The sequence below is a fragment of the Adelges cooleyi genome, unplaced genomic scaffold (assembly GCF_023614345.1).
Source record: "Adelges cooleyi isolate 19-005CV unplaced genomic scaffold, UGA_ACOO_1.1 ACOO_flye_CR_arks_rails_tigmint_CR_PRNA_9, whole genome shotgun sequence".
NCBI classification, from domain to species: Eukaryota; Metazoa; Arthropoda; class Insecta; order Hemiptera; family Adelgidae; genus Adelges; species Adelges cooleyi.
Window position 1 is genome coordinate 1,425,328 of NW_026096579.1, and position 25,906 is coordinate 1,451,233.

Sequence of the window (25,906 nt, forward strand, 5' to 3'; positions counted from 1 at the left end):
TCAACCAGTTATCATGTTATCGTCGTGCTAATCAGCTTTGAATTTTCAAAAGTGGGTGCGCTTAACGCAGTAAACACACTTAAGCCTCCCCAGCTCTCAATTTGCCGCCGTGGTCTTGGTGTGTATTAATCACGAAAGGCATTCGTGAGTTGCGCAAAATAACCCCGAAGCATTTTATTTAGGCTGCACACGATAAAAATCACTGTTTAGAGATCTCAATCGTGCCTGTACAACGTAATTCAGGGTGTACCTACGCCCTTTTTGCACTGCCCACGTGCTAACGTTCGTGTTTAATATTATTTATTTATATATTATTATTATTATTATATATATATATATACGTGTACAGGTAAACGTTGTTAACGTGAAAGCCAAAATCACCGAGAATTTATCGGTATATATACACTGCCGGTTTTATCCCGGTCAAATATTTTGGACGGTTACCAAAAAAAAAAAAAAAAAATAGAAGATAATAATAAATAAATAATAACGCGGCATTCGGTTTTATTTTTCCAATATATTTTTTTGTTCGGCTTTCAACCGGAAGCGCTGCGCCATGGCAAAAGCACGAAAACATAAATTTAAGCAAAAAAAAAAAATTGTTTCCCGCACACTCTTTCAAAAGTCACCGTTTCCGACTCGTTCCTTTCTGATTTTGTGCACATGATCGCGAATAAGCAGCAGCCGGGGGGGGGAGGGGGATGAAAATGAAGTTTTTTATTTTGTTGCAGCCAACTAAAAAAAAAAATAACCAGAATTAATAACTGGGTAACGAACGCGGTTTCGAATATCCAGACATTTTTATGTCCTCGCTTTTTACACGGTTGCATGATTAATCATTTTTAATTTCACACAGTGCATAAGCCAAACACAAAACGGTATTTATAGCTTGAAATTTGTATTTGTGAAGTCCGTGTTTTTATTTCTTTAAAAAAAAACTCCACGCCAATACACAACCAAAACGGAAAAGGAATAATATTCACACGTGCTTACATCTGAATTGCAACAGTACCCTTTAAGAATATAATTTTGCAACCACTACAAACGTAGGCGCCATTAGACAGCGTCTTTTCAATTTTTCTGTACTTATACTTTTGAATCGGTATTTCTCATTAACAAAATTATCGTTTCGTTTGAATAATCGCAATTTCAATTTATCGAGCAGTATAAAATGGCCGGATTTATTTATTCCAATCTCTTTGAACAGTTAGTTCTAATGCGTTATTATTTTTATAACAATATATTATGTTTGTTTTGTAAAAATACATTTGATGATTTCTCTATCAATGAACGTTTTTATTTTATGTTTTACTCTTTTTTGTTTTTCGAAAAGCACTGTCACCATTTTTTATAACTTATTTAATCAATTTTGCTAAATTTCGTTACAAAAAGTGAAATGAAAAAGTGTACATAAATACATTTACGATTAGTTTTATTTTGTAGCTATAATATAACGGTTGTACATTGACAAAGGATAACATGTACATGCGGGTATATACAGCCAGGGTTAAACATTGTTAAAATAAAAAAAGGATAATCACAAAAGACCTTGCCGATATCCTTAACATAATGATGCACTCCACAGAATAAACTGAGTTTTCTTGAAGGAAATATATTTTTTTTTTATATTTTACGACAATATCATTTTCTGTTCCGGTTTCACTTGAAATAAAATTTAAAAATATATTTAACTATGTCGGTTTTTATTCTCGAACAGTAGATTTTATCATCATAGTCTTCTCTCGAGGATTACTTTAGTTTTGGTCGATAGTACAGTGAAATGGCGAAAAACTGAAGTTTAAGAGGAACAAAAATAAAAACTTTTTTTTCAAATTTATATATAATTATATTTCTGGCGTTATTGGAAAATAGACATTTAATATTCTAATACAAGACAATTTCTGGTATTTTGAATCACACGATTTTGGCATAATATTTCATTTATTGTTGGTGTACTAAAGTGTACTGCGTGTGGAATTTAATTTTGTTTTACATTAGATACAAAGATTTTGGATTAGGGTTTCTTTTTATATTTATTTGTGAATTATATCATATAAGGTGGGCTCAGACCTGTCATATTGTGGTTAATATGTTTAGTTTAATAAGGAAAAATGTATGCATTTCATAAAAAAAAAATTTATTTATTGACATTTTCCTTATTGATTGAATGTGGCCTAATTCACTTAGTAGGTGTATATACACTGTACACAAAACAGTTAGGAGAACAGTTCATACTAGATTCTTCAAATTGTATACTTATATATAAAGCCTACGTTTATAAAGAAATGTCGTGATCGAATCAGAGTTAAGCAAATACTGTTCACAAAAGTAGATTACTCGCAGTTGAATAATTTATAAAATATATACTTTTAGAATGTCTTTACTTATGAGTTTATGGATACTCATTAATTTAACAAGTAAGTCATAAAAAATAAAAATGCTCATAAATGTGTCACAACGAAAAATAATGTTTATAAGAAAAAACATAATTTACTTAATGTAAACATTACGTTTGCATTTCTGAGCACTAATAAACCGATAACAAAATTATAAAAAAACTATTTTTTAATTACTGCGTGGATGTTTATTAATTTTCAGTAATGTTAAACAATTGATCTCAAGGCAAGTCGTATACAAATGAACATATATACAGGGTGTTCCAGCATGAAAGGTAAGTAATAGGTGATTCGACATCTGGGAACCCCCAAATAAGCCCCCCGTTTTCATTTTTTCGATAAGTAAAAAATGGAAGGTTTCGACAGTTAAGTAAAAAAAATAATGATCTAAAAAAACAAAAAAATGATTCCATGTTATTCAGTGCAAAATGCTTACTTTAAAAGAGGGGTCACATTATTTTCAGTCCATTTCGGCCCCTAACTCTTCTTTTATCACTTCTCTTATCATTTATTTCTTACCTCTAGTCTCTAATCATTTATCTCTTATCATTAATATCTTATCATTTATTTATTATCTCTTTTTTCTAATTTTTTACCATTAATCTCTTATCATTTATCACCTGTCGGCTGTCACCTATCTCTTATCATTTATCTCTAAACTCTCAACGTTTATCTCCTATCAATTATTTTTAATAATTTATCCCTTATCGTATATCTTTTATCAATTATCTCTTAGCATTCATCTTTTACCACTTATCATTTACTTCTTATTTCTTTTCTTTAATCATTTTTCTCTTATCGTTTTTTAAGTTAGAGGCCGAAAGGGACTGCAAAATGATGTGACCCTTTTTTAAGGTGAGCTTTTGCACTGAACAACAGGGAATACATTTTTTTTATGTCATTATTTTTTTACTTAACTGTTGAAACCTTCAATTTTTGACTTATCGAAAAAATGAAAACGGGGGCTTATTTGGGGGTCCCCCAGATGTCGAATCACCTTTCGTGCTGGAACATCCTGTATATTATATATATGTAATATACTTTTATAGCTGAATAATTTAAATATAATTTTTTGTGTTACGGTCGTTCGCTGAATAAATATTCATAACTTTTAAGATTTTAGATTTGTTTTTAACTTAACTAACACGCATTATCAATGCGGGATTTTAACAACCGAAAATCATGGTAACGGTTTTTGATTTACATTATTCGAGAAAGAAATGTGATAAATTATGTAATTTACAATTTAAACTAGTTGGTATTTCGCTTGCTCAATGACACCGCATTTCAAAAAACAAAAGAGAATTTTAAATTACACTGGCAATTATGAAAATAACAACGTCTCATCATTCGAATTAATTTATTATTTTTTAGCTTTTGGATTTATAATAAAGTGGTTTTTTTTTTGTCAAAATTTGGGTTTTTTCTATGTGTAATTTTTTCGATAAAACTTTTCATATTAAAAATGCTAAGATTATAATAAATCGAAAATATTTTCGAAATCCGTACAATTTCGACACTTGTGTACATAAAATGTTTTAGTACATATTGTTTTAACCGACATCGATACAAATATTCGTGAATCAAATATCAAGTGCTATCCAGAAAAATACGTCGATCTAACGATAAAATAATGTATAAAATTGTCACTGTTCGAATTTTTTTGTGCACTTCTTAGTAAAACTTTTTAAATAAAAACCATGTGCGAACGAATGACTACGTGTATTAAGTATGGCATCGACGGATATTCATAAAGCAATAAGACAGTGTAATGGGGTTGGATCGATCTGACTGAATTTGATAAAATCACTTTCAAATAAGCGTTCCAATGCGAATGTGTAGAAATACATTTCTATCGACCCAAGTTCACATTTTATCCGATTTGAATTCAGAAAAAAGTTTTTGAATTCCTCCTCATCTGTGCTTTGTCGTATCGGCTTTAAGCTACTATGATTTTTTTCAACATTTTAGATTAGTTTGAAAAATATGATTACAAAAACTATTTTAGAATGAAAATATATAATAAAAAAAAGTAGTTGCAAACAATGGCTGAGTGATCAAATTATTTTATATAAATACTTTGATGAAACTGTTGATTGCAATAAAAATATAAATAGGTATAGACAAAAGCATTATTAATGTGCTAAAAATTTTATTTTAGTTGGATGGCCTGTAATTATTATTATTATTTTGTAATATATGGTATGCAATAATATATTTTTGAAATAAACCGCAAAAACGCTATTTTTGTTCATTTAATTTATAAAATATCTCGTTAGAAACTTTTGTAGCCTAAATAATAATATCATAGAAACGAGTAAAACGAGTATTACCCTGATATAATTAATGTTCATTGCATAAATGTACATTATCATTATCAAAAAAATCGATTTCTTTAAAATGTTTCCGAATTTTATTTGTCTACCAATGTTAGTGTACTTGTGTATTGATTAATTTGTAAGCTGCGTTGACTAGCAAACTTAAACTGTAAGGCAGCTCATCAATGATAATAATTATTTTGTCAAATGGAATTTCAAATTTCCGCTTGGGGTACTTGAATGTTGCCAACGCGCATCATCAATGCGAATTTTTTACAGTTTGTTTATTTACATTATTTGAGAAAGAAATTTGAAAAATGGTGTATATTACAATTTAATCCAGTTGCAAAACAAGAGTGAATTTTAAATTACACTGGCAATTATAAAAATAACAAGGTCTCGATATTTGAGATAAATATTTTTATTTCACGTTGTATTTTCCCCACGTTTACTACACACTTGTTTTTTCACATAGTTCTATTGACTTTGGGGTAGGAAGTACACGTTGTGGTTAGGCAAACCAAGGATCATTTGTAGTCGCTTGTTTATTTCCATTCTCAAAATGAACATCAGCGTACGTTCAATGTGATAGATGTGCGTCGTTAGTTTTGGCTGTTGGGAAAAAAAACATTTTCTTATAGGCAGTTGTATATTAACAGTGGTGGTGTTATCCTATTACTTTTGTTGTCAACGTAATAAATAAGATAATATAAGTTATTTTCGAAAAAAAAATCCCAAGAACGAAAGGGCTAAAGTATGTTAATAACTATACACATTCAAACTTTGTATGTAGTAAGTACAGTAAAAGTTAACATTCTAAAAATAATTTACAAAAATAAATGTACTTTAATCCAAAGACGATAATATGTAAAACAATATGATACAACGCTGTATACAATTCATACAAAGGGCTTTTAGATGTTGAAAATATTAAAATAAATTAAAAAATGTCCATGCAATGAGATTGCAACAATATTCTTGTTTTAAGTGTTGTTTTTATGCAAAAATAATGTTTGTATTGTTATTTTTTCCGTTATAAAATCCAGTATTCTTACTATCATTATTTCAAATATTGTGAACATATTTAAATGTATTCGACATTGTCGGCAATTGTTAATATTTATTTACAGTGCGAATTTTGAGTGTTAGTCACAGGTATAACTTTCAATTTTTTTGTTCTCAGATGTTAATTTAACTTCCCCAGTACAATCGTGGGAAACAGATTTTAAATACCCATATATAGTGTGGGACACATACTACTAATACAATAAAATTTAACTTTTAAAATGATTTTGTAACTATTTTAAAATATAATAATCTACTAATATACCTATGCAGCAATTTTTCTTTCCAAAATGTATGGTAGTTTTTTCAATAACTTTAGTTTTAAATTTTTACTTAGTAGCTTAGTTTTTTATGCAACTTTTGTCGACATAATCTTATATAATCTTATTATCTTATATTCCTATAAAGCGTATCACTAGCTTTGTTTTATTATGACACACAAGTTTTTATTTAAACTTATGAAATTATAATTCAAGTCGTATTTCACAGTAGTTTTTAATCAAAGTCTTAACTAATTTCAAATATTTATAATAAATTATTGGTGAAAAGGTATTTAAGCTTTTAAAAGGTTCGAACCACAGAGAGAAAACTTTTATTATTATTTTTTTTTTGTGATAATAATTTTTCCAAATCCTTAAGACCACTTTTTTACGATTATTATCACTCTGACATTAGGATAAAATGCTTTTAAAAGCAAAGCTTAAACAAGGAAATAGAATTGTCTCATATTTTGTATAAATAATTCCATTGGGAAATAATACTGAGGACCCTGGGACAAAAGTCGTGTTATGATATGTGTGTGACAATGAAAAATTGTCATGAAAAAAGATTTTTATTTTTAATAAATAATGTACCTAGTCCATGTTCATTAGTCATTGGAAATCTCTGTACAAAACGCAAGAAATTCTTTATAAACACTACCTATACACAATACTAGTAAATATTAAGCTAATGTTTGGTGATGAATTTTTATTTTACATTATAATAAATTAGTGAGGTGTATTCAGTAAACTATAAGGGGGGAGAGTATCATAAATAAGTATAGGTAGGCCTGTTAAAATAAGTATTTAGATATTTTCAAAAACAGTTATTTTATTAGATCAAATTGTTGAAATTTTAGTTAAATTCGTGTTAGCCACAATTTCAGCTTCCTTTTACTTTCAAACAAAATTATTCTAACTATTAAAACAAAACAATATTATTCTTGGCTGTAACGTAGGACACATGTTTTTTGTTGAAGCTGGATAGGATTAAAGACTAACATTGTTTAATTCAAAAGATTTAAATTACTGACAGAAAGCATGTACATCATTTTTCATCAGCGTCCCTAGAAAACAATTAGTCATTTTAGGTAACAGGTGAAACGCACAGCAGGGCATAATCCTTAACAATTTCTGTTTTCATATATTATTGTTACATTTCCCATACCAGTTGTTATATTTTGAATTTTATCAGTTTTAATAATTTTATCAACAATATAATAGTTTATTACAGACAAATATAAAATACATTTAATGTTTAAATCAATCAATTATTCGCTAATGCAATGCGTTAAGTAACTTTGAATGTAAGTAACTTTATATACTCATTATTTTAAACTTCCTTTTTGAATCAAAACGAGTCTAGATAATGTTAAATCCATACGCAGAGTTATGGAAAATAAAAATCGACAGTTTTATACAACACAAAACTAGTTAGGGAACTAGTAAAATAAGAAACATTTGAGATCATTGATAATGATCTCATTAAAACGTTTAATAGTAAAAAAACCGATAGGAATCCACCGTCAAGACACACAGCAGCGAATATATTATACAATGCCATTTACACGCGCAAATAATTTATGTTTTCCAATTTAAAAAAAAAAAAAGCAATAACGTATTCAAATGCGAATCACTTATATGAGATATAAAACCTCTGAATGTGTTTTCACCTTTGAGGTCGTTGGAATCTTGCCAATATGCGATTCGCCGAATTATTTTGTTAACAGCTATTTGAAATGTATTAAATACAAAAAGTACTTAACATTTTCTTTGCTTATTCCGCCCCCATCAAAAAAACCTAAAATAATAAATTGAGAATATCTTTAGAATTTCATGTTTACATGTGCTGTATGGTTGTTTAAAAAAAAATCGAATAATAATATATTGTAAGAACGTTTTATTTTGGGGGAAAAAAAACAACATTTTCTCAACATTTTAAATGCAAACAACCAGATTACCAAATAACTTGAAAGCACAGCAAAAAGAAAAAAACATTTCCGGTCGGAAATGTTTTACATTTCTTGTTAAAAAGTAATGTGTTTTATAATGTGAAATAACAAATAAGATATTTTATAAGCCAGTATTTTTTTTCCGGTTTCATTTATTTTTAAGTATTATAAGAAGATAATATGTGTTTTTCAAACTTAATTTAATTAAAACAATTAAATGCATAGGACAAGTGTCGAGTTATAATGGTTTTCGATAGAGTTATCGCACCTAAGACATATTTTATGTAGGATAAATGTGCAATAGGTGGTAGTTTGTGAATGGTCTAAAATCTAAATAACAGACAGCACTCCATGTACAATATGATCTCAAATGAAATAACAGACTATTTTCCAGCGATACGAAAATTGGAAAGTTGAGTGCTGGCTTTTAGTTTAAAAAAAATAATAAACAAATTTAGGGCGGCTAATAGTAGAAATTGACATTGTCGCTATTTTCACTAAATTCGACCAATTGTGTGTACATTTTGTGTATGCTTAAAATATAAAACGCTTTGAAAAACTAATAAAAAAAAAAAAAAAAAGGTTTACAAGTCTCGCACGAAAGCGCAATGTAATGATTTGAATTTGATGGAGATCGTTAAGAAAACGCGGTCAAGTAAAGCTGTTGGTTAAAAGCGGCTTTTAAATTTTAGCCGTGATCGTAAATGATATATATTACATCGTCTTACGGAGAAAAAGACGTTTTATAGTGTCTCTCTATGGTACTTTCGCACAGCTGTTATCTTGCTTGGTCAACACTGGGTTTTGTAATTTCCTCTTTTATACGAACCTTCGTTGGCTGCTTTTAATGTCATAATTGCGTGAAATCGAAGCGAATGTCGAAGGATAGGTATGAATAAAATAATTGGTTATGAACAAAACTGATAGTTTCAATATAGCTGTGGTTGGGTGCGTTTCAGACGTGTACAAAATAGGGTTAACTTACCCTATTATGTATATTATCGATTGTTTTAAAAATACATGTTTTATATTATGAACAAATATTTTTTTTTTAAAACTATTTAAATAGGTAACCGACGTTGGTTGGGATAACGATAGCCTTTTACATTGTTTAATTAAAAATAAGAATCCGTTTTCTTAAGCTTCAGAAGACAAAATCAATGGCCGTACTTTTAGAAGTATTATTTTATTGGTTTTTAATGATAATATTTATTTAATAAAAAAAAAAACTATAATAATATTAGTAATAAAGGAATTGAAATTTTAATGCCTGATTCCCATGAACAATAAACGCGGTTGCGGAAACAATGGATCACACGTACCGCCTTTTCGGAAAAACCACTGAAGTATTTCTTTATTATTGATTTTTTTAAAATTCTTTATACATCTCTAGCAACCCTCGGTACATTTATTGTTTTCGTTACTTTAGGGTTTTTAAATTTTAGTGGTTCTTTGGTACAATATTTAAAATAAGATGAAACGAAGTCGCATGTAATATTCACTCATGCCTGGTTCAGAAGTATAAATACCATTTTTAAGGCAATCAGACAACTAGCGGTCGTTAACTACCATAAGAATAGATTTCCTAACAAGTCTGTCAGTTGAGTATAAAAGTATAACAGTGGACCCGCCATCGTCAAAATGAGGTGGATCAGCTTAAATGTTCCTTGACTTTTTATCTCATTACTCCATAAACTATGAAAAGTACTATTATGCAAAAACCACACACCTAACGTTTTTCTTCATTTGAATAATACAATACAAAAGGCTATCAAGTAATAATATAGCAATCAGTAAAAATATCTCGTAGCCTCTCCTAACAAAACAATTACATTAAAACCTTGTAAGATATAATTTACAGTATGTATAACGGGTTAAAACAAAAAAAAAACCCTCGTAGATTTTTTTTAGTAAATTCGAAATTGCATAATAATTGCACAGTACTATTGTTAGAATAGGGAATGTTGAATAAAATACTTACTCTATCTATTTAAACTCGGTGAAATCTGTACAATTCTAAGGTTGTGCTTATGGACAAGAATAATAACGTACCGTCGCCCTTTCATTCCGGTAAAGTACTTAAACTAGCATCTAGCTCAACACGAAATGGGTTCGGAGATCTGCAGAAAACGTTTATAGAAGAGCTTGCTACTTTTATTTTGTAAGATATTCAAACGAAACAAATCTCCTTATTTATGATACAATTTCACAGAGAGGACAACACCCTCTCGAAAACCTTTTTCGCTCTGGTTTTGTTTAGAGGTGACAATTTTTCGCGGTTTGTGTATGCATACACGTGCTAGGGTGAAAACGTTTATACGAGCAATGTTTTGGGTCAACCAACGTAACCTAATTTTTATTTTTTGTTTGTTTCAGAATGTTCATCGCAACCGTCAAATTGAAGCAAATGCAAAGAAAAACGCACCCTTTCTAGATTGTCTTAGCTCTACACTGTTTGTTTTATGAATTTTCTCCCTATTCTCATTGATCTGTGTCTCGATGTTGACGTCAACAGGACGGAATCAAGATTTCATGTCTTAGTGAAAATCAGAACGAAAAGAAATATATATATATTTTTTAACGCAATATAAAATAAACAATAAACAGAGAAAAGATAGAAACGCTCACGGTGAGGTGGAATCAAAGAAATTCATAAGGATATAAACAATACTGTATAAGTAACGGGTATTAAGTTGGAAAATTATACACGAGGGGTGCGTTTTTTTATTGCACTTATAGAGGATGTACTCAGCTAGTGTGACTGCAATAACATTTATGGTGGCCGCATTCGCCGTCAGTCCACTCCAGTCTTCCGAAGGTAAGAGTTTATAATAATAATAATAATATTTTGCAAGGTCTAGTCTAATAAATAACAGGATTTAGTGGTCTATTCTGTACTTAAACATTGTGCATAAATTACCGTGCTCATTCATTTTACTTAAACTAGATTATACTTATACTTAATTTTTCGAAACTAATCTGGATTGCATTCCACCAAGCCGAACGTTACAGCCAACTGTGAAGTACAAGCTAAATCCTATTGTGATTACATTTGAATTATCATTAGCCAATATATCACTGTTCGTATTCATTATGTCTTCAACGGCGTGGAAAACTTCACTTTTATTTTAACACGCCTCATTAACAAGTTTTGACAAAGCCTTATGCTATTATAGCGCCGAAAAGACCGGAGTAATTTTCTTTAAAAAGAAAAACTTTTCACCGGTTTTTTAGACTGAATTAAATTTCACATTCTGCTTACCAACTACTCGTTACTGTCCTGCCGTTTTGAAGTTAACAAATGCGCGCCGTCGTTTCTCACAACATTTATATAGGTCGTCTAATAAGTTTTATCATTGACTGAAAAGTAGGTACAGTTAGGTTAGAGCATCACAAAACAGACGCGTGATTTTAACAATGGTTTTAGAGCAAAACACGCTTATCATTATCTCGAAAGACGGTGACATTTTAGAGTCGATGGCATGTCCTGTTTTCAATTTATTCGTTATTTTGTCTTGATGTTTAAAAAAAACCATCAGTTAGAAAACACCTTGTCAGAGATAATAACGTTAGTCGGTGTTACCTGTAAATATCACGCGGAAAGCTACATGATGACGTTATGAACCTTCGTGGCTCACAATAGAATATAATATGTATACAACATATTTACACGGTAATATGTTTTCGGCTAAGAAAATTGCCGCTCACTTTTCATAATAACTCGCAGAGACCGTTCGCGGACACGATAATACGTTCTTGTCATTGTTCGGTTTTCCCCAGGCGACCATACTCGGGTTTCTGTCTATGTGTCCCTCCTGACGTCTATCTGAATCACTCGACCGAGGAGAAACATTTGTCCGGACACGGTATTAACTAACCGACGCTACCCGTGCCATCCGCGTGGGCGTTGCCGGCTTCTCCGGCTAGGTTTGCCGGTTAATTTGCACAAACACACATTGTCTACATCGTCTCCGCCGTGTGGTTTTTTAAGACCGCCGCAGCCACAAACAACAGCCGGAGACAAGCGGGGAGGGGGCCCGGCAGCGGATCGCCACGGAAGGACATTTTCGGGTCCGCTCGACAACATATTATGGCCTCGAGGAGGATATTATATTCGCCATGCAACTGCTCACGACGAGGTCGTCGGGCGCTGCTGCCAGGCGGATTTGCCGGCAAATTTATTGCCGATAAGTTTGGCCCTGGACCGGCAACGTTCTTGGCACAAAACAAGATTCGGCTGCCAACAAAAGTACAAAAGTTTCATTAAAGATAAAGAACCACCACCACCACCACCACCCCTCTCAAACTTTACACTTCACAGTAATTACCATCGAACGCTGGAATTTATATACAATATATATATATATATACTCGTGTTGAAATAATAAATGGGCCTGCGAAACGTATACCGCGAGAGTGAGAGAGCGGCGGACGGGATCATTACCGTCCACTTCTTCCCCGCAAATGCATCTTACGCGTATAGCATTTGATCCAGGGTCGCGGCGGTCCTAGAAAATTGCATCACGGCAAACGCCTCTGAACTAACGTAAAACGTGATTGTCCCTTTTGGTTCCGACTTAGTAGGCACCGTCCGTGTACACCAAGAACACCTTGTAAGTTTATGTTTTAAGCTAAAAACGAAATTTTCTACTCAAACCCGACTTGAGGCGTAGTGTAATTTTTCGATTTGCTCTGTTCTCACGGAGCGTTATCATTCTCCTGTACGATGTAATTTGTATACGTTTTGAAAACTAATAAATCGTGCCTCGTTTTCGTTTGAAAATTGTTCATATTTATGCCGGGCCGCACGAAACTTAATTTGTTCCATAAACCGAGTTAGGATCAATCACAATGTGCTACCGAGGGCATATTATGGAACCAATAAAGCTTGCGTGCAACTCTGCATTACAATATGTACACATCATACAAACGATTGTAGTTAGTGGTTCGGTACTTTGATTTGTTTATATGTTGAGGCCCATTCTAATTGTAGTATTTCTTTATCAAGCAGTCGTGTGCATTTCACATTTGTAAACAACGAACACGGTTTGAGAAACAGCCATATGAAAATCGCACCAGACCTAACCCAACCGTAATACGGTTTTGCGTTTTGACCGCGTATCATCTGGTTCATTGTTCAAAACTCTGGCCGTATATACGATCTGACTGATCATTGCTGATAAAACTTATGTAGTTCTGTGCGACCTTCGCCGGGGGTACATCCTGTACCCGTGTGAACTGTGAAACAAAACATATTATTGTGTCGGCGGTAATGCCGGTATTATGGCGTTGATCATTCATTGTGCGACCAGAACACGGAGGGATGGTGATTTCATAGAGAACATTTTCATCGTGTACACGCATTGAACGGGGTGCCGCATAATAATAATAATAATAGTTTTAGTTAACTAAATCCCGGAGTCACGTAAATTATTTCTCCAGGGGTGTTGCCCGGACGACAATGAAACTATGATAGCGCGAACTGTCGAATTTACAGTATATTATATTGCATTCGCGTCAAAACTTTCTTAAGATTTCCCGAGTATGAATAATTTATGAAGTGTAACAACACCATGTGCATTGTTGTATCGGTTCAGTAAAGATGTTTCCGTTAAACGCGCACCAGACATTATCGACGAGTAGTGGTGGTTCAATCGCAAGTCGGTATAATAATACAATACCCAAGCTTGTATTTGTACTCCAGCTGAAAGAAAAGAAAACAAACCTTCGTTAGGATGTTTCGTAAAAATGCGTTTTAATGATAATTTAAAAAACAATTAGTACGTGAATTAGTTGTGAATTGCCATAACAATAAACAGCATGGCCTAATACTAGTATGATATGAACAAAACAATCCAATGCGCATCTACATCTACTCTTCGCAATAAAGCTGGAATAACGTTTTAAAAATTGGTTTTTAAATTTTTATTCAGCATAAAGGTGGCCTCGAATAATACCGTAATAGTTGAGGTATTGATAATATCATTCTAAACATTATAATTCACATACCTTTATTTTACAATACATTTATTACTGTTCAAATAATCTGGCTATACTAGGTAAATTAATTATGTACATATAAATAAACGTTTTGTAAAGTTTTATAAATAAATATACTATTAATTATTTTTGCTATAGTAAAACAATGTTATTGTTATTCAATCATGTAAGCGCACTGCGCAACATGTAGACAATATTTGGCGAAAAATTATTTTTAATCATTTTCGATCATGTCACTTTATTTTCACGTTAATTTAATATGTTAGTTCCAAGGTATAATACTTGACTTTTACAATTTTTTAACAAGTTATAGTAATTTTGGTAGTTAAGCAATGATTTAATAGGAAAAATAAAACGATTCCTTGAATCGATGTTAATTCATTTTTGTTTTTAAAATACCTCCCGAGTATTTTTTTTTAGTTATCAAAAATGACAAAAATTAAAGTTTAAAGAAATAAAAAAAAGTTGTAATATTGAAAGTCTAATAACGGCAATTAAAATGCAGTTTTAAAAAGCGAAAATCTACGCCAAATGTAAAAAGTTACATTAAAAAAAAATTTCAAAACATAGTCTACAAATCATCATTGTATTTTCCGCAAAATATTCCTCTATTTCTGAACTGAAACGTTGGTAGAAAGTCTGTTATGTTTTTCGTTAAGTCAAAAATTTGACTTATTATAATATTATGAAACAATTTAATATTGTGAGCTCAAAGATCAAATATACACTGGAAACCTATTGTTTTTTATAATAGTTATCAACGTTATCTTCACAGAATTCATTACCATTACTATAACCTAGTTAAGTTAATTTATGCTGCTCGACAATAAAAAGAACTTTAATCAAATTTTACCTTTGTACTTTATTATGGCCGACTAAACGTTTATTTACTTATTGTATTATTGTTGACCCGAATTTAGACTATTATCAAACGGTCAAAGGGTTAAATTGTTCTACGGTTTCGTTTAATTATAAATCGTATTCAGTTATTGTTGATTCTAAGACGGTTTGTGTAAGAACACAATAAGTATCAAAAAATACGCCAGTTGGACTTAAATCAATTATTTGGTAACACAAATTTTAGTAATAACGCGTGTGATCTATTTTAACATAAACCACTGTTAATATTTTTGTGATAACACAGTTACGGTAATAAATTCATAAAATATCTGCAACGTTAATAAAGACTTTAAAATTTATGTTTTTTTTAAAATAATTACTGCATTTGAACTTTATTTGTGCGAGAATGAAGAATACGACAAGTAAAGAGAAGACAATTTTACATAATTTTTGTGTATTATGTCAAAATATTTTCTTTAAAATGCCATTACTAAATTGTAGGATCACATCAATTATTTATGTAAATATGAATGAGAGCTCTCGTGATGTACTGTACCTATTTTTTTATTGTTATTTGTAGTCCGTTTACATAAAAAAAAAAACAGTTTTTATTACATAGGCGTGCCCAAATTGAGTTTGAAAAATGTAATATTATGTAATTACCTTGACTTCGATATTGAAGACTTATAGTTTTAATTAGGGATAGTGCTTGCAAAAATTAATATAATATAGTTCAATTGGAATGAATGTAGCAAATTATGAGTAAAAATACGAAAGTTTTACTATATGTATAGTTTTAGGTTATAAAAAAAAAATGATCATATTTTTTGCCATCATAATAATAATTGTCTACTTGTTTACTTTTCTTTATATTCCCCGGAGACATCAGACACGTTATTGGTCACAAAATGTGGGCGAACTGGCAATAAGACGTTTTTCGTGTTGCCGTCCTAACAGTTATAAATCCTTATAACGAGAGTAAAAAAAAAATTAATAATAAATAACGCTTTTTTGCTTTTATACCAATGTAATTTTATGTAGTGTTTCCCTGGTGGGCAAGTCACATTTTATTTATACAGTTCAGACATTGTAGACTTCTAATGTAATAATATATTAGTATTCTATATATATATATATATATATATTTAATCTACGAACTGCTACCATTTACACTAAGTTATATAAATGTAGGTATTATAGTAAAATATATTAATAATACAAAGGTAAGAAGCAATTATTTTAAGTTGAGTCAATGGATTTTTTTATAAAAACAAATAGGTGCGATAATGTAAAACATTTTCGATGCCGCAGTAATTTATTAAAATTATACATTATCACTTAATCTTATAAAGTACTATTAATGAGAGTCCAGTCAAAGAAATTGTATTCATTGCAAACCGAAAAGGGTAAATGCATTTGTATTTCGTAGGAATTTCTAGTCAACATCAACTTACAAGCTAAAAATTGTAAAAATAAATTAATATAAACTTAGCCCATTTGCACGACTCACATGAAGCAATAATAATTGTTTGGGGGGTATAGGAGGACTGAAGGCTTAAGTGTATTGAAAAAAAAACTGCTAGTACTGGACTTGCATATTACAAACAATTAAACAGCGAGGTCGGTCATAGTGGGGACGGAGCATGTGGGGGCGGGGGAGGTCTAAGGTCTACAGGCATTTTTTATTTAAGAATTATAACAGAAAGTGATTAAATAATATTTATTTTAAAATAAACTCTTCGATGAAGATCTGTAGAGGGTAGAAATGCAAATATCGATAAAAGCATTATTATAATATGCTTAAAATTGTACTTTAAATATTATGGTGACTACGATTGTATAGTTGATCGTCAGCCTATACGATTTTGTTGCCGTTGTTACCCATACATAGTAATCGACAATATAATGAGATTATTTTCATCAGTTACCGCTGTTGATACACTCAAACGCGTAGCAACTTGGAAATTTACAACAGTAAAAGTGTAATTTTCCCATGTTTTTGTTGACATTTCCTTAATATAATCTGGATTTTAAACGTTTGACCGAATTAAGCGTTGACCTCCCAAGTACGATTTCTAATGTGTTATCTGACTTTCCGCAGAAATCGATTGCCGAGCGGCACCAAAGTCATCGCGGGTTCAGCCGTAAAAAACGCATTGAAAAAGGTTTCTGTACAAGTCAGTTTGAAAATAAAACACAACAGTAATAACGAATTCGGAGTGGTAATTTACGGTTGATGCCGCTGGTCGTTAACGATTTGATTTCTCTAACGAGTCTCCGTCCGACCACCCTCGCTTGCCGGTGAATATGCCAAAGGGGTGCAAAACGATAGATGTATATGTAGTGTGCGCGAGTCAATGGAGTTTTCATCGTTTCCGAGAGAGATAAAACAATTAAACCGATAAAAATTGAAATAGTTGGCACACGGTTATACAGGTTTTATACCTCTATACGGCCCGCCTATCCCATCCATTTGCAGCGGTTGCAGGCTACTATACCGTGCTACCCGGTATTGTATAAATCAGCCAGTCCGCATAATCCACCGCGACCGGAGAAGCCAAACTTTCAGCAGCGGTGGCCCAAGTAAAACTTGAATACACCGCCACAAGTCCGCTTTAATTCGCCACGTTGCCGTTCAGCTAACATTTTCGACGACAAAATATCATATTTAATATTCAAGCAACTCCGCGCCCAAGTCAAAATTACATTTTTTCATTAAGACCGTGTATACGCCGTTATTATTATTATTATCATCATCATCATTTTGTTAGCAAAACAGATCGGCATTGGCACCATAAAAAAAAAATATACATACAACATTCACGGTGTACGCCACAAAATATTATATAGTTTAGCACAACTACAAGTGACGGTAAACTAAATTTATCCAATATCGCTTGCCGTTTAATTGTAAATCAACGTGCAAAGTGGCAAAACATATTCATAACGTTTGTTTGGCCTCTATTTGTGACCTTGTTACTGTTATTCGACTTTACTATTGTACTCACGGCATGGCACCCGGAGCCTGTGTGTGTTTTTTGTGCCAAACAACATTAATATGATTAAATGTAAAATCATCTCGAAACGTAAAGCGTTTGGATTCAGATAAATTTTTTTTTTGTGAGAATATGCTGTAATGACTTGTTGTCACGTGAGTGTATTGGAACATCTTGTTGAGTTAACTTGTATTATTAAAAATCTAAATATTTAATGAAATCAAAGGAACATAGGAACATCTTAAACATAAAATAAAATCTGGGCAAGTTTTTCGAAAATTGTAATTATTAAAAATAAAAATGTATTTAAATAATTAACTAATTTTTTTTTTTATTGAGGCGAATATGAAAACGATAATTTCAAACAAATTTTTTTTTGAATTTAAATAACAAATAAAAAATGATTCAATAAATTTTAAATCTTAACTTTAATACAATAAATAATGTTAATAAATTTAAAAATACAACATTTTTTAATTTAAAATAGATGACAGGTTTTGCGCATCAGTCAAATAAACATTTATTTCAATTACAATGTTAATTGATACAATAAATAACAATTTATTTAAAATAAAAAATTAGTACTATCATAATAATATAATCGATGTTCATCCTATACGAAGAAATAATAGTTTTAACCAACTTTACATAAAAAATTTGATAAAAGCTAAGAGGGTAAGAAAAATAAGTTAATTAATTATTCTACAGTTTTTGCATTACCATTAATGGAATTTCGAGAACTATTTTATCAATGTTAGTTTTGAGTGATCAATAAAGTGAATAATTGTATTATTTGGTAAACAATTAAGTTACTAACGCAAGTTGTAAATTACATTCATTAGAAGCTTTGGTAACGATTTGAGAATTTGGTTTTTTTTTTTTGTATAAATGTACACATTATAAAAATAATTTTTACTTTCCTTTCCCCCATAATTATTATTAGTGCAAGCTAAAAGTTATATTGAAAAAGGTTTATTAAAAGTTATTTAATTTTTTAAATGCTAAACTAATTTTGTTGATTGATTATAATAATTATAGGAAGTGACATTTTTTGTGAAAAAATATTAGTTTACTCTCTATTTGATCAATAAAGTACAAGAGTTTTTAATTATTAATAACAAATATTGCATATATATAAATGTTGAATATTTTGTTTAAATAAATCCATAACAATATATAATTTTTCATTAGTGTACTTAAGTTATACGAGAGAAAAACTGAGGTACGGCGAATCATTCTTTTAACTTTTTAATCCCATATACTTATACTTAGATATTGATTACTATTTTATGAAAAGCACACTAAAAGCCCAAAGACAATTCATTGTTATAAATAATGGAAGCTAGTAAAGATTCTATAGATGACATGCTTTGCTATTAAATAAATTGGAAAGTATTATTTACCAAATATGTAACTGCGTAATAGTTCAAAACTTTTGACACACAATCTCTACACAAACAAAAGTCGACTTGGATTAAACATGACTTCGAGCCTACTTCGGGGAAATCCTTCAGATTGCATAAAAATACTATTTTCTGGAACCTTTAGTACAATTAAAGAAAAAATGTCTGGCGACTTATGGAAACTGGCCGGGCAACTCTTTCTACTGTAAATGCATGATACAATTTTGATTGATTAAGTTTTATGATATTGTTATTTTATTCGATTACAATTTTGTGTCATACTCATTAATACATAATGTTAGGTTTCAAGTAACACATTAAAATCAGTCTTATATATAGATTTTGAAATAATATAGAATCACGTGTCCATAATTTTGTAAATACTCTAAAGTCTCTCAACTGTTAACACATTTTAAAAGTGTCAGGACAATTAGTTGATTAAAAATTGTAGGGCCTTCATTCCTACGATGAACGAATACCACATTCGAGCATATTTTTATATCATGGAAATGGTTTATGTTTTAAGCGTAATATCATTTCATAGACGTTCCCTCATTACAGTGGTTAGCATAACTTAACATTTTTAATTGACATTAAAGTCTTCAAAATTCAAATAAACCAGAAAAGGGACGAGCATTAATATTTCATACTATTTTAATTCGAAGTACGTTGTCTGTTCAAAAAATAATCGTATTAATTTGTATTACATTATGTATGTATATTACTATTGTCTATTCTCGCCAGTGTAGCTTTTAAATTCTATGTAAAGTTTATCTTTTATTTTTAGTGTCGTTAAATTTAAGCTAAACACGTGAAGACAGTATTAAAAAAAAAAAAAAAAATGTATGGGTTATACACTTTTGGGTAAACTATCTAAGACATAAAAATATTTAACTTTTAATGCCGTTCGCGATTACATTTTTCCATCGTGTTTGTAAAAAATAGATTTATTCGTATTATTATTACTGCGTTATTATAATTACAATTTTTTTTTATTTGGTAAAATGTATATTTGAAATACAATGTAAACCCGTTAGTAATAGAGCATTAGTATAGAGTGTGCACCCCACCCGCTGAATGATTGTAATAGTAATACTAACTTAAACGAAAATTACAAGCAAATAATTGCGTTAGGAACGTTAAAACGATACAAAAGTACTTCACAACAATGATGGACAAAAAAATAAATACCAAAGATATTATAATTGTTTTATTGGCATTTTCAAAAGAGACCGGGGTTTCACGTTATAAAAGCGGTTTGTTGAATTCCATTACACTCCTCTATTCGTGTAAACTCGATACCATTTATCTCTCGGGTTGTTTTAGCGGTAATTTAGACAGCTGGTACACATGTTCAGTTTTTTGTTCAGATTTTTATCATTACATATATCGGAGCTTTTATGTAAACCGAACCGAATCATTTAAATGCAGATTTTTTGTGTTTGTTCGTTAGTTTTTATTCTACTTGCCGGTCGGTATTGTGTGATTTACAACATTGGCAAATGGTTTTTGCGTTAAATCGGGCAATGCACCGTGCACACAACAATATGTACAATCGTTTTGTTTATCGAATGCAAAATCATACAACTGTCCGAAAATATAAGCCCGAGTTTTTTAATTTTTAAAATTTTTTTTAACGGTTTTTCCGATTTCTGCGCTCAACGACGGCGCCGGTGTGTATATATATATATATATATATATATAACTACGTGTGTTTTGCCAAACGGTTACGAGGTCGAGATTGCATAATTACACACGATGAGTGTGCTTAGGAATGCCGGAGGCGGGGGGGGGGCGGCCGAAGGGTTTCAAAATTGGATGCGCCGCCAGAGCAATATAACCGAATCGGCCGGCGGCGGTGTAATGAATGCAAATTGCTTCCGTGTACACACAGCCGAGGCCGCCGGTGAGTGCTGGTCGAAATCCGGGGGGGGGGGGGAGGGGTTGGGGTGGGTTTTTCCAATGGGAATATCGGGCTCGGGGGAAAAAAAAACCGTAGCACGAAACGCGCACCCTAAGAGTAAACGCGTTAGAGCCGCGATAACGTCAAACGTGACTGTAAAAAGGCCAACAATTTCTGCATTAAAAAAAAAATAAAAATCTCCGCCATACACACAATAGCCGTGCACCGTCGCACAGTGGTCTAGAATCCGAAAGAGCCGATCGAAACTGGATTTTTCGTATAACGGTCGTAGAGACCTAATTTTTTTTTAGTAGTTGTTAACTAAGTACTCTGTCTATATATAAAAATACCCAGTTTTAATTTATTAAACATTTTTTTGTCGAAAGGCCAACTACTGATATTTTTACGTTTAAAAAAAATTCTATATTCAATGACATTTTTAAGGTATAAAAAAAAAATATTTAAGAAAAGTCATGTACGTTTCATTAGAGCATATGTTTAATTATAATATATTGTTACACCCCTTCCCCCTTTTTTTTCTGGTAAAAAAAAAACCTTTTTTAAGACAATCGTTATTAATTATGGTTTTTTTTCATGAAATTCAACTCTACAAAAAAAAAAAGAGTATTAAATAGTATTCGCAAAACCGACATAAAAATATACTATAAGGTATACTAGAACAAGAAAAAAAAATTCAGCTGCAACTACCTGCATTTAAAGTGATGGTGTTAGTTTAAAAATAAAAATTTGTTATAATTGAAGCGCACAATAGTTGCTTATAACTAACCAACAAATAAAAATATGAATTTAAAGTTGATTAATTACAAATCTTTTTGTTATCTAAATAATTGATTATAAAACTAATACAATATTTGATTTCACTGACGCCAAAAACATATGAATATATAATATGCAACATGAAGTTTTTTTTTAACATAAAATCCTCTCGACCTAAGTCTCTGTAACTTCTAAAATACGGTTTTTATTTAAAAACGTATTTTATATTTGAATTCGGCGTCTCCAAAAACATATAATTTGGTATGCAACTTGACAAATTTTTTAAATTAAAAAAAAAATCCTCTCTCACCCCCTAAGTAGGGGGAAGAATTAAAATATTATTTCAAATCTAGATCTATCGACCCCAAAAACATACAATTTGATATGTTGTTTTTGGTTTTTAATCAAAATTTTAGGAGATATTAGTTTCGATCGTCTTTTTTGGATTCTAGACCACTGTGCATCGTCCAGGACTATATTATATTATATTGTGCATCAACCTATGTGTGTATATAATAACGGCTTTAACGAATAACATAGTTCATCATGTATCATACGTACGGATGTGGTTTAGAGTATTACCGCGGTGTTCATATTTAACGCAAGCCACTTATTTTGTCTTAAAATAATCGACATTAAAAAAAAAAAAAAATCAGAGCGTTATAAACCAGTTTTGGACAAATTCTTTTTATAGTTACTTAAGTTTAAAATTTAGAACGAGGAGGGGTGCAGTGGCGGTTAAGTAATGCGTGCATATATGATAGATATATTATATAGAACTCTCTTAACGGTAAACATTTAGTAATTTTATATTAGCTCAGGAAAATACTGAAAAAGGTAAATGTTAAATCGTTTTACGGTATTTTAAAATAACATAAATAAAAATGTTTTCATGAAGAAAAACTACAAGATGTACACTATGTTTACATATTATGTATTATCTTGCGGTTACTCCCACTTGAATAGATTGACTGGGTTGCCAGGAATACTTGCACATTTCATCTTCGCGGGGTCTCGGTTCGGTGTTGCTCGTACCGTGGTTTCTCGTAGACTAGACTACAAACTGCGAGTATTCTTCCCCCCCCCCCCAAAAACGAGCGTCTCACGTTAAATAGATCACCCTGTCCAATATATGTATATTGTATAATATGGTGTGCACACCGCTGCTAGACGGGGGACCGATCCTAACGCGTTATTACGGCTGGCGATAGCGTTATCCCGAAAAATATCCGGCCCACGCGAAGAAGAAGAAGGAGAAGAAGGGAAAAAAAAGGAAGGTAATTTATCATTTATAAAGTCTGTGCTGCTAAAAGTTGTGTGACCGAACTTCTGTTGTAGCGCACACGTCAACGGCGAGTACAGATACGGAGCCGCGAAAAACTCTTATCGAATATGTATATATATATATATATATTTTCTTCTATCCCGAAAGTTTGTTGATGCAAAGAAGAAAGAAAAAAAACTCTTTTGCAACACGTTTTTAATCCTCTCGCGCGGCTCGGTCATAGACCAGGGTTAGAATAAAAAATTTTTAAAAAAAATCGTCTCGACGACAGAAAAACAGTATAGGCAATAAACGACAATAATTATCCTCATCGGAGATAAAGTTTTTGCTTTTTCGGAGGGAAAGCAAAAAAAAAGGTCATATTGATTTGGACACAAACGCCTTTGCGTATTCAACGGTGCCGACGCGACTTATACAACTTAATTATTGTTCTTACTATATTAAACGCATTTTATCTAATTATTATAAATGTCTTACGTCAATATTCGTCAACGTCCATTGATAAACACAAAAATGTGTTTACCGTAGAACGGTGTTTATCGCCTTGAAAAACGTTCGCATTAAAAAGTGACTTTTTGACGTTTGATGCCATTTCGGAATCAGTGAAACCAACCATAAGAGTGTTATTGATGCGATATAAAAACGTTTCCTTTATATTTTTGATTCACTGTATTTCTAACAATAACAGCTGGATAACGCGTAGGCTGTGTGTAGCAAGTTTCGTTCGGAAATACATCTAGCTTGTACCTATGGTATATTGAGTATCTAATAATTTAATCTATACTGTTTGAACTGTACCCACGGTGTTGCATTATCTCACATTAGTCATGTAATTCACCTTTAAATAATATTACAAACTCGTTTTAAATATCGGTTATAACACAATTTTATTATGTTTTAATAAAAAAACATGTCGGTTAATAAATTATCCAATTCATTCAACCAACTATTACAGGCCCATTTTCAGGGAGTAAATCTAAAGTAATAAAGCTAAATATAAAATGTATAGCGTGTGAATATGTATGAACGAGTATAACATGTCCATATGAGTGCCAAATAGTAATGCGATATTTAAGTTCTTATTCGATAAGTTTTAAGGTGCGGTGGACATACCTACAGCTCAAAAGTAGGCTAATAAACTATCATTATAATTACCTAATAAAATATATATTATGATAAAATGTTATGAATTATGTACCCTTAACACAACATATTGAATAAACGAGAAAAAGTATTAAAAACATTTAAAACACTTTAATGGAAAAAAAAAGCAGTTGCAAGGTTTAATATTTCTATTTTATTAGGTATGTAATTTATATCACAGTCATCATTAGTTAAATAATACAAGTTCTTTTTATATTTTCGTATATTTTGTTTTTTTAGAACTATCGTGGTTCTTTAAAATAACGCAATACTCGTGTTTCGTGAATTTGTAGGTACATCAGCTAATGATCTCAATTAGAGACAACAAACATCTTCTAAAGGAGAACGTTTTGTTTTCAGTATTTCTCTTTGTTTGTTTTTTTCTGTAAGAAAGTGTCTAAATGGAAATAATTTATCACACTTGCGTGCTTACATCACTTTGTTTTAGATGAAGTGTAAACTGCTGTCTATAGAAAGACAAAGTATTAACCTAACAGGTGCATACGCAATTTGTTGCAATAGCCAAAAACCATTTGGTCTCACATCGACTTGAAAAGTATTATTTCATACGATAGTTCGGATTGATTTAGTTTTTACAATATTAGGTATATTATATTATACTAAAAACTATTATTACATGTTATATATTACTGTCACACAAAATTAATAGTTCTGTACAGAAAAAAATAAAGAACGTACGAGCAAAAACCATAATATTATAATGGTGCTGTATTATGCAAATAAAAGAACATAACGTACCTTTTTAATATTAAGAACACTGACATCTAAAAGACATTTATAAATATTTGTATTTATAAAATACGACCTTTTAAAATTATACAATAAGCGTTCGTTTTAAAGGTCGACGGTTGCTACTATGATTAAAAGAGATATTTTACTAAATCAATATTTTCAAAGCTATAGTACAATATGGGGTCGTCAATTCTTATGCCAATACTAAAGAACACGTTTTTTAATTTCCAAACATAATGTATTTATGTAGAAAGATAGTAAACTATTTCATTAAAATGCCTAATAAATTTACACATATACAAAAATGTGATACAATGTTATTAGAAAGTTATGTTCATTATATTAATAAATATAAATTGGTATTATGTGGACATTTGTGGGGGTTAAACTACGTGATAAGGTGTTCAATGATATTTCAATCTACATTATATAGTGAAAGATCTTAATATAATATTCACAAAACGACTTAACACGTATGAACATATTTGTACTTCTTTGTTGATAAAACCATTATTTATTATTTAAGTCGTTCAATGAATATTAAATAAATTACTTCATTTACTTTAGCACTTTGACAGCTATTTTGTAACTATTTCAAAGCATATTACTATTTCTGCATAAATAGACTGCTAATATGTTCTCGGCGATTCATTTAATTTGAGTGTTGCAACTGCATGAAAATCAATGTTATTCATGTTATGTTTAGTTGGGTTTACACATTGTATTACTGAAAATAGGGTTTCGGTAAACTGTTAATTAAGTAATGCATACTCTCAACACATGCATATAGTACACCGTATAACAAATCAAATAGA

At 31.0% G+C, this 25,906-nt stretch overlaps 1 protein-coding gene across 1 annotated transcript in view; it reads left to right on the plus strand.

Annotated features, from left to right (window-relative positions):
- Positions 1-25,906, plus strand: part of LOC126847049 (hemicentin-2-like) — a 187,584-nt gene that overhangs the window by 14,045 nt on the left and 147,633 nt on the right. The window contains exon 2 of the mRNA XM_050587026.1: positions 10,368-10,809. Within this exon, the coding sequence (XP_050442983.1) occupies positions 10,734-10,809 (76 nt within the window). The 5' untranslated portion in view covers positions 10,368-10,733. The remainder of the gene's footprint in view (positions 1-10,367; positions 10,810-25,906) is intronic.